General features: G+C 43.2%; 1 protein-coding gene across 2 annotated transcripts in view; it reads left to right on the top strand.

The window, feature by feature from the left end:
• The window catches only part of LOC310728934 (CMP-N-acetylneuraminate-beta-galactosamide-alpha-2,3-sialyltransferase 1-like), a 37,549-nt gene that overhangs the window by 21,928 nt on the left and 5,621 nt on the right, over nucleotides 1-10,000 (top strand). For both annotated transcript variants that reach the window (XM_083546818.1, XM_083546817.1), the window contains one exon: nucleotides 1,715-1,908. In XM_083546818.1, the coding sequence (XP_083402944.1) occupies nucleotides 1,715-1,908 (194 nt within the window). The remainder of the gene's footprint in view (nucleotides 1-1,714; nucleotides 1,909-10,000) is intronic.

The following is a 10,000-nucleotide window of genomic DNA, read 5'->3' as shown; positions in this document are numbered from 1 at the left end:
TTTTACTCTCAGCATCACTAAGCTTCCAGTGCTGGGTGTGTGAGCACTGCCCTTAACCCGCTGATGCTCAGTTGTATTAGTGAGATAATTGTAAGTCGGTCCGGATGCCAAATGGCAGAAATGTAAATGTACATTCATTACAGGAAAATAATGGACTTGTATCTGAAACTCTGCTCCATTAGATCACTCATTATCTTTATTACTTTATTACTACAGTAATTTAATGTTGAGCACATGCTTACGAAATGCTAACGACAGTCGACATGCCAAGACAGTGCATGGTGCGGTGTTCAGAGAACGGAACGAGCCTCTGTCGAGCGCCTCTAGTCTTTATTTCGCTCTGTTTCATTAATAAACATTGAAAGTGTGTTTGCTCACTTTAAAGGCATCAGAATCGGAGGGAAATCGATTGTCTGATTACCCAGAATGCCCCAAGCATGACGCGGTTAAACGACAGAGTGATTGAACTGATTGAGAGAGAGGGAGCGAGAGAGCGAGAGAGAGAGAGAGAGAGAGAGAGAGAGAGAGAGAGAGAGAGAGAGCACTGGTAATTGGGAGAAACGAGTGAGAGATCAGAAAGTGTTTTTTCTTCTAGTTTCCTCCGGTCGGAGTGAAAAGCGATTCGGGTGTGTTTCATTTAGTGCGAACAAGTTGAAGGCCTTCTCCCTGAAACAGGAGGCTTTCAAGCACATTCTCCTTCTCCATCAGCCACATGACAGGAACATGGAGAGAGAGAGAGAGAGAGAGAGAGAGAGAGAGAGAGAGAGAGAGAGAGAGAAGAGAGAGAAGAGAGAGAGAGAGAGGGGGCCAGGGCTTGATTTCCACCTCGGCTGTGTTCCATCAGAGTGCATGTTCCAGGTGTCAGAAAGGAGAAGCTTTAGACCTCCTCCTGAATTTAAAAATCTCAGATTGTCCATCACTAGGAGTGTTTCACACCTCCACTCATCCGATCAACCATTCATCCCCCCGTCCATCACTTCCTTCTTCCATCAGCAACACAGCAGGTTTACACAGTAAACGATGTAGGAGGAAAGAATGAAAAACATTGATATGCATAGATAGATAGATAGATAGATAGATAGATAGATAGATAGATAGATAGATAGATAGATAGATAGATAGATAGATAGATAGATAGATAGATAGATAGATAGATAGATAGATAGATAGAAATATTTTGCTGTGTCTCTTGTAAAACTTCTTCACTAGATGGACATTTTCTTGTTCATCTCAGAGCAGTTTAGTAGGATTGAGGTGCGGTGACTGGGCAGGTGGTTCCATGATAGATATCACTCCAGACGTCTGTCTGCTCTCTAAGTAACACGTACAGAACTCAGACGTGCACTTCGGCTCATCGTCTTTTTGTATGGTGAAGTCGTTCCAATGAGCCGCAGTCCAGACGGAACTGCTTGGTGATGAAGTGTGGAATGGAGACATGTTGGTTCAGGATTCCTAAAATCCCTTACTAAAATCTTCCCTGCTCCAAAACAACTGTGTGAGTGTGGGGGTGAGGAAGTCTGATCACATCTTCTCTCCTGTTCTCCATCTTACAAAAGGTCTTCTGGTAGAGACAAAAATGTCCCATTTGTCCTCCACAGTGTTTTTGCCTTTTACTGAGTTTGTTGCATAGGGTAAAGGAACATGTGTGTGTCTCAGGTGTTTCCAAAATTTTTACAACCACTGTGTGTGTGTGTGTGTGTGTGTGTGTGTGTAGTCACTTCAGGGTGAGGAAAATCCATCTAACCTGAATACAGTGACGGACAGGTTATTTCAGTTTGTTCCTGGAGAGCAACGCTACGTGGATGCCGGACCTTCCAGATGCCGTACCTGCTCCGTGGTGGGAAACTCCGGAAATCTCCTTTTGTCCCATTATGGAAAACTGATCGATTCCAGCGACTTCGTCTTCCGGTAAGAAACATTCCCGAGCTCAGATATTTCCGCAAAATGCGAACAATCAGATATAAAGAGTGTGTAAGCGCTGGAATATCGGCACGTTGTCTACTTTTTAGTGTTGCTTAGCAATTTCAGGTTTTTTTTCCACTGAGACTATTACAGAATACGGTGCTTTCATCAGATCTTCAATTTGTTCCACTCAATAATATAACGTGGATTTCTTATCTCCCATCCTGCAGCACCGCTCCCCCCCTACCACTCTTTCATGGCTCGGTTTAGCATTTCTCCCGTTGCCTAATACGCAGAATTCGACTCATCAGCTAATTATGAATACGTTTATGTTCTCAATCTTTTAAATCGTATATATATATATATATAAAAATAATTGCCTTTTAGGGGTGAATTTACATCCTCACGCTCTATAAACTCACAGGAGCTAAAATCAGCAGAAATGAACGGAAATCCATAACCAAGGCCATAAAAACCACTGTCCATTAACAGATAATAATAATAATAATAATAATAATAATAATAATAATAATAATTAATAATAATAATAATAATAATAATGATAGAAAGGAACTCAACAGAGAAGGACACAAAGGCACAGAATGAAGAAAGGTGTGTTTTTTGTAGTCCTACACCAAACTGAGCTGATCCTCTTGTAGATACACATCAAACTTAACTGATCCTCTTTTACATAAACACCAGGCTGAGCTGATCCCATTTTAATTCATTGCCAAGCCAAAATGTTCCTCTTGTAGCTCCACACAATTCCGAACTGATCCTCCTGTAGATTCACACCAAACTCAACTAATGCTCTTTTCGATACACACCAAGCCGAGCTGATCCTCTTGTAGATACACACCAAGACGAGCTGATCCTCTTGTTGGTGCACACAAAATGCAGTAGATCCTCTTATAGATGCACACAAACTGGAGCTGATCCTCTTGTAGATGCACACCAAGAAAAACTGATCCTCTTGTAGATACACCCCAAATGGTGCTGGCCCCTTTTTAATTTTTTGTGAAGCCGAGCTGATCTTTTTTTAGCTCCACACCAAGCCCGAGCTGATCCTCTTGTAGATACACACCAATCCGAGCTGATCCTGTTGCAGATACACACCAAGCCAAACTGATCCTCTTGTAAAAACACACCAAGCCGAGCTGATCCTCTTGCAGATACACACCAAGCCGAGCTGATTCTCTTGCAGATACACACCAAGACGAGCTGATCCTCTTGCAGATACACACCAAGACGAGCTGATCCTCTTGCAGATACACACCAAGACGAGCTGATCCTCTTGTAAATACACACCAAGCCGAGCTGATCCTCTTGTAGATACACACCAATCCGAGCTGATCCTGTTGCAGATACACACCAAGCCGAGCTGATCCTCTTGTAAAAACACACCAAGCCGAGCTGATCCTCTTGTAGATACACACCAAGCCGAGCTGATCCTCTTGCAGATACACACCAAGACGAGCTGATCCTCTTGCAGATACACACCAAGACGAGCTGATCCTCTTGTAGATGCACACCAATCCGAGCTGATCCTGTTGCAGATACACACCAAGACGAGCTGATCCTCTTGTAGATGCACACCAAGCCGATCAGTGCAGGGGAAGTAAATAAACAAACATCTGTTTCATTCAAAACCAGTTTTATAGAAGACTAGTTATTTAGGTTCTGCCGAATGCCACTGCATTAGTAGTGGAGTCGGTGACACTGTACACTATCACACTACCTTGATAAGTTCAAACATCCAAGGCAGACGCTCATGAAGAAAAGTAAAGTCATGGAGGACTGAAAAAATCTTGAGTAAAAGAAAAAGCTCTTCAGGCTTCATATGGAGTTCTCAAACCTGGTCCTGGAGAACCCCTGGTACAATACGGGTTAGTTTTTTTCTGCTTGGCCCTTACTCCTGTTCCTGAGCAGGAAAAGACTACAATGTGCAGGACAGAAGGTTCTCCAGGACCAGAGATAGGATCTGGACTGACTTAAAAACAAAAATTCATTTCCTTGTTTAGATTAGCACTAATTTGTATAAGATCATCTTTAGCTGATTATGTTTAAAGAACTTGGACAAACTCGGATGACTTAGAAAAGCCGTGCTCCGGAGCCGAGTTTTTCCTTCATACCTCCTTTTGTTTGATCTAAACCAAGCGGTGTAAGCGCACAGGTCTGAAAATCCCCTGCAGGCGCAGGAACACTGGTGGGATCAGACAGGTCACAACCTGCACCACAAAGCGATGCAAAGTGATTCTGGATTGTCATCATTGTTACATTTATAATGAAATTAAAACATGTAGTTTCTCCTGCCTCAGGGGTTTTGGGTTGAATCTCAGGAACAGTGATGGCCTTCGGATCAGGATGCCTTCTTATTAAAAGATCAGTGGTGGGTTCGAGAATCAAAAGAGTTTTTCCACATGACCTTGATGTTCTTTGGAGCTTTGATTAGATGAAAGATACGTGAAGATAACACGGAAACATGCTACAAGTTTCGGGTAATTCATATCAGTCAGTATTTATAGTGACTCAGGGTCACAAGAAACTGCTGTTCCGGGAATTTCCAAAACTCATGAATTACATTTCATAAATTAAATAAAAAAAAAAAAAAAATTTTCTACCATGCAAGAAGGTTCAATGAAAATTATGTAATTTACAAAAAAAATATTATATAATTATTAAATATTATATCATGTAATTATATAAAATTGTAGAATTTACATTTACCATATCCAACAGTGGTTTGAATATGTAAATTGTATGCTAATTTGGACGCTTTATAAGTTGCAATATTAAAATGAATGTGTTACCCAACTGGATTTGATATGTGTAACATGTCCCATACAGAATTTTGATATATGGCAATATATGTAAAGCACATATATTGTATAGTGTTCATGTTTGGATTTCACGGATATAGAAATATATGTAGGTATAAATGCCACCTATATTTTAAAATATTATAAAAATTGTTGTTTATCCAATAATAACCCAGCCATTAGGGGGGCACAAGCCAGTGTACTCTTAGTGCCGGTCCCAAGCCCGGGTAAATGGGGAGGGTTGCGTTAGGAAGGGCATCCAGCGTAAAACATGTGCCAAATCAAATATGCGGATCACAAATGAGAATTTCATACCGGATCGGTCGAGGCCCGGGTTAACAACGACCGCCACAGGTATCGTTAGCCGACAGGGTACCGGTGGAAATTGGGCTACTGTTGGCCGAAGGAGGAGAAGGAGAGGAGGAAGGCGTCTACAGAGACGGCAGGAAAAGGAGCAGTGTAGGAGAGTAGAGGTTCGGGTTGATACTTTAAATGTTGGTACTATGACGGGTAAAGGGAGAGAGATAGCTAAAATGATGGAGAGGAGAAAGGTAGATGTGTTGTGTGTTCAGGAGACCAAGTGGAAAGGGAGTAAGGCCAGGAACATTGGAGGTGGGTTTAAACTGTTTTATCATGGTGTGGATGGGAAGAGAAATGGTGTAGGGGTGATTCTGAAGGAAGAGTACAGTAAGAGTGTAGTGGAGGTGAAGAGAGTTTCTGATAGGGTGATGATCGTGAAGGTGGAAGTTGAAGGGATGATGATAAATGTCATCAGTGCCTATGCTCCACAAGTTGGCTGTGAGATGGAGGAGAAGGAAAGATTCTGGAGTGAATTAGATGAAGTGGTAGATGGTGTACCTAGGAAAGAACGATTGGTGATTGGGGCAGACTTTAATGGGCATGTAGGTGAAGGGAACAGAGGTGATGAGGAGGTGATGGGTAGGTATGGTTTTAAGGAGAGGAATGTGGAAGGGCAGATGGTGGTAGATTTTGCTAAAAGGATGGAAATGGCAGTGGTGAACACGTATTTTAAGAAGAAGGAGGATCATAGGGTGACATATAAGAGTGGAGGAAGGTGCACACAGGTGGATTATCTTCTGTGTAGGAGATGCAACCTGAAGGAGATTGGAGACTGTAAGGTGTTGGCGGGGGACAGTGTAGCTAGACAGCATCGAATGGTGGTCTGTAGGATGGTTTTGGAGGCGAAGAAGAAGAGGAGGAAAGTAAGGTTTGAAAGAAGAATAAGATGGTGGAAACTGAAGGAGGAAGAGTGTAGTGTGAGGTTCAGGGAAGAGGTCAGACAGGGGCTTGGTGGTGGTGAAGAGGTGCCGGATGATTGGGCAACTACCGCAGGAGTGATGAGGGAGGCAGCTAGAAAAGTACTTGGTGTGACATCTGGAAATAGAAAGCAAGACAAGGAGACGTGGTGGTGGAATGAGGAAGTGCAGGAGAGCATTAGGGGAAAGAGATTGGCAAAACAGAAGTGGGATCGACAGAGTGATGAGAAAAGTAGGCAGGAGTACAAGGAGATGCGGCAGCAGGTTAAAAGGGATGTGGCGAAAGCCAAGGAAAAGGCATATGAGGAACTGTATAAGAGGTTGGACACTAAGGAAGGAGAAAAGGATTTATACCGATTGGCCAAGCAGAGGGACCGAGCTGGGAAGGATGTACTGCAAGTTAGAGCAATAAAGGATGGAGAGGGAAATGTGTTGACTAGTGAGGAGAGTGTGTTGAGAAGATGGAGGGAGTATTTTGAGCAGCTGATGAATGAGGAAAATCAGAGAGAGAGAAGGTTGGAGGATGTGGAGTTGGTGAAGCAGGATGTAGATAGGATTAGTAAGGAGGAAGTGAGAGCAGCGATTAAGAGGATGAAGAATGGAAAGTCGGTTGGACCAGATGACATACCGGTAGAAGCGTGGAGATGTTTAGGAGAGATGGCAGTGGAGTTTTTAACCAGATTGTTTAACAGGATTCTGGAAGGGGAGAGGATGCCTGAGGAATGGAGAAGGAGTGTGCTGGTACCGATCTTTAAGCATAAGGGAGATGTGCAAACCTGCAGTAACTACAGGGGAATTAAGTTGATCAGTCACACCATGAAGTTATGGGAAAGAGTAGTGGAAGCCAGGCTGAGAGAAGAGGTGACCATCTGTGAGCAACAGTATGGTTTCATGCCGAGGAAGAGCACCACAGATGCCTTATTTGCTTTGAGGATGTTGATGGAGAAGTATAGAGAAGGACAGAAGGAGCTGCATTGTGTATTTGTGGATTTAGAGAAAGCGTACGACAGGGTGCCGAGAGAGGAGTTGTGGTATTGTATGAGGAAGTCAGGTGTGTCAGAGAAGTATTTGAGGGTGGTGCAGGACATGTATGAGGACAGTGTGACGGCAGTAAAGTGTGCAGTAGGTACGACAGACTGGTTCAGGGTGAAGGTTGGACTACATCAAGGATCGGCCCTGAGCCCTTTCCTGTTTGCAGTGGTGATGGACAGGTTGACGGACGAGGTCAGACAGGAGTCTCCCTGGACTATGATGTTTGCAGATGATATTGTGATTTGTGGTGAGAGTAGAGAGCAGGTTGAGAAGAGCCTGGAGAGGTGGAGATATGCGCTGGAGAGAAGGGGAATGAAAGTCAGTAGGAGTAAGACAGAGTACATGTGTGTGAATGAGAGGGAGGGCAGTGGAGTGATGCGGTTGCAGGGTGAAGAGGTGAAGAAGGTGGAGGAGTTCAGGTACCTGGGGTCAACAGTGCAAAGTAATGGAGAGTGTGTTAGGGAAGTAAAGAAAAGAGTGCAGGCAGGGTGGAGTGGGTGGAGAAGAGTGACAGGAGTGATTTGTGATAGAAGAGTATCTGCAAGAATGAAAGGGAAAGTTTATAGGACTGTGGTGAGACCTGCGATGTTGTATGGATTAGAGACAGTGGCATTGAGTAAAAGACAGGAGGTGGAGCTGGAGGTAGCAGAGCTGAAGATGTTGAGGTTTTCGTTGGGAGTGACGAGGATGGACAAGATTAGAAATGAGTTTATTAGAGGGACAGCACATGTAGGATGTTGTGGTGACAAGGTGAGGGAGGCGAGATTGAGATGGTTTGGACATGTGCAGAGAAGGGACATGAATTATATTGGTAGAAAAATGCTGAAGATGGAGCCACCAGGTAGGAGGAAAAGAGGAAGGCCAAGGAGGAGGTTCATGGATGTGGTGAGGGAAGACATGCAGGTAGTTGGTGTAAAAGAGGCAGATATAGAGGACAGGGTGGTATGGAGACGGATGATCCGCTGTGGCGACCCCTAATGGGAGCAGCCGAAAGAAAAAGAAGAAGAAGTTGTTTATCCAATAATAATGTTTATCCTTGTATTTATATATATATACAGTCCTTTTAACGTTATTTCAAGTGTTCTTAATGCTGGAAAATCGACCGTAAATCGAGCAAAACATTTATTCGATCCTGAGGGGTTTTTGTTTCTCCGAAATTCTGCTATTTTGCAGTTCAATGATGAGCACAAAGACCCTGAATAATTTCATTCATACTTTTATGCATTTGGCAGATCGACATCCAACAGCAGAGATAAAGAAAAGCACAAGACCGACCTCTCAAATTACTCGCTAGGAGCGTAAGATGTCACTTAAGACGTCTGCGAATTGTATTTTCATTGAACACCAACGACCATGTTGTTCATTCGGAATAAGTTTGTTCCACAGCTTCTAAAAGAAGCACCAGAGTGGCAAATTGTCCTGTTGGCGCAAATGTAAATAATATAATTTCAATTTAATTTTCTTTTGCACCAACTTTTGCAAATACACCATCCAGGAATAACATCGACATTATAACATTCTGAGTGCTGAAGTGAAGAACACTGATGATCTCTTCATCATGGCACCTGTTAATGGGTGGATTTATTTGTTAGGCAGCAAGTGAACATTTTGTCCTTAAAGTTGATGTTAGAAGCAGGAAAAATGGGCGAGTTTGACAAATTGTGACGTCTAGACGTCTGGGTCAGGGCGTCTCCAAAACTGCAGCTCTTGTGGGATGTTCCTGGTCTGCAGTGGTCAGAATCAAAAGTGCTCCAATGAAGGAACAGTGGTGAACCGGCGACAGGGTCTTGGGAGGCCAAGGCTCACTGATGCACATGGGGAGCGAATGCTGGTCCTTGTGGTCCGATCCAACAGACGGTCTGTAGCTCAAACCATTGAAGAAGTTCATGCTGTTAATGATCAGTGGGTCACGACTGTTTTAGCAGCAAAACGGGGACCAACACAATATCAGGCAGGTGGTCATAATGTTCTGGCTGATCAATGGAATGGAAATGTTCAAAAAGCACATTTGGTGAGGTGTCCACAAACTTTTGATAAAGTAGTGTCTCCACTAATCAGGCAAAATCCCATATTCCACACTGACTTAGCTTTTCTCCTTAAGCTTAATGCGAAGCTTTTTCTAAAGTCTTTATCGAGATTATGGAGGCACATCAGTAAGCAGCTTGTGTGTGTGTGTGTGTGTGTGTGTGTGGATAGTCAACAATGCTGCTCATTCAGCTTCTTGAGGAGGAAAATGTGGCAGATTAGATGGCAAAGGCATGTGCATTACTGTCACAATGAAACTATAAGGAGGAAGTATGTACTTATGTGAGATATAATGGAATGACAATAAATATGCAGAAAGAGAGAGAGAGAGAGAGAGAGAGAGAGAGAGAGAGAGAGATAAGGGGATGAATAGATGGACAGATAGAACAGGTCAGGTGAGTTTGATCGAGTTACAGTTAGTCGAGTAATTCAAAATGTTTGCATGCGGAAATGACAAGCGTCCGTGTCACGTCTCTGCTGATTACGAGGCTGATGAAGTTAACACATTCCTGGTGATGTTTTCCCACATTGTTTCTCATTTTCTTCTCCGGTTCGTCTCCAGGTCGTCTCCAAGTTCATCTTGTGCCTCCATCACCATATTCATCATATAAATTCCACCACATATAAAACTCCTCCATGGACCTCAGTGAGGTCATTAGGGAATGTCTACTATCTTTCACTTAGTATGGATGGAGCTGGAACTGGATGTTACTATGGTTACAGGTGGTGGTAATCAGCACATTCATTTAGATTCAACTGACAAACACAAACGTGCGTGTTCAACGCTCTAAAACTCACACCTGAACTACTTCCAGCCAATAACAATCCAGCATTCCAACTGAACCTCCTTACAGCCAATCACAATCCAGTATTCACACCTACCAGGTATTACACACTAAATGGCCAAAACACAAGCTTCCTTTTGAACATCCCATTCCACATTTA

This window comes from Silurus aristotelis, assembly GCF_946808225.1.
Source record: "Silurus aristotelis genome assembly, chromosome: 7".
Classification (NCBI taxonomy): domain Eukaryota; kingdom Metazoa; phylum Chordata; class Actinopteri; order Siluriformes; family Siluridae; genus Silurus; species Silurus aristotelis.
Note: the sequence above shows the minus strand (reverse complement) of the source record. Positions and strands in the feature narration are given on the sequence as shown.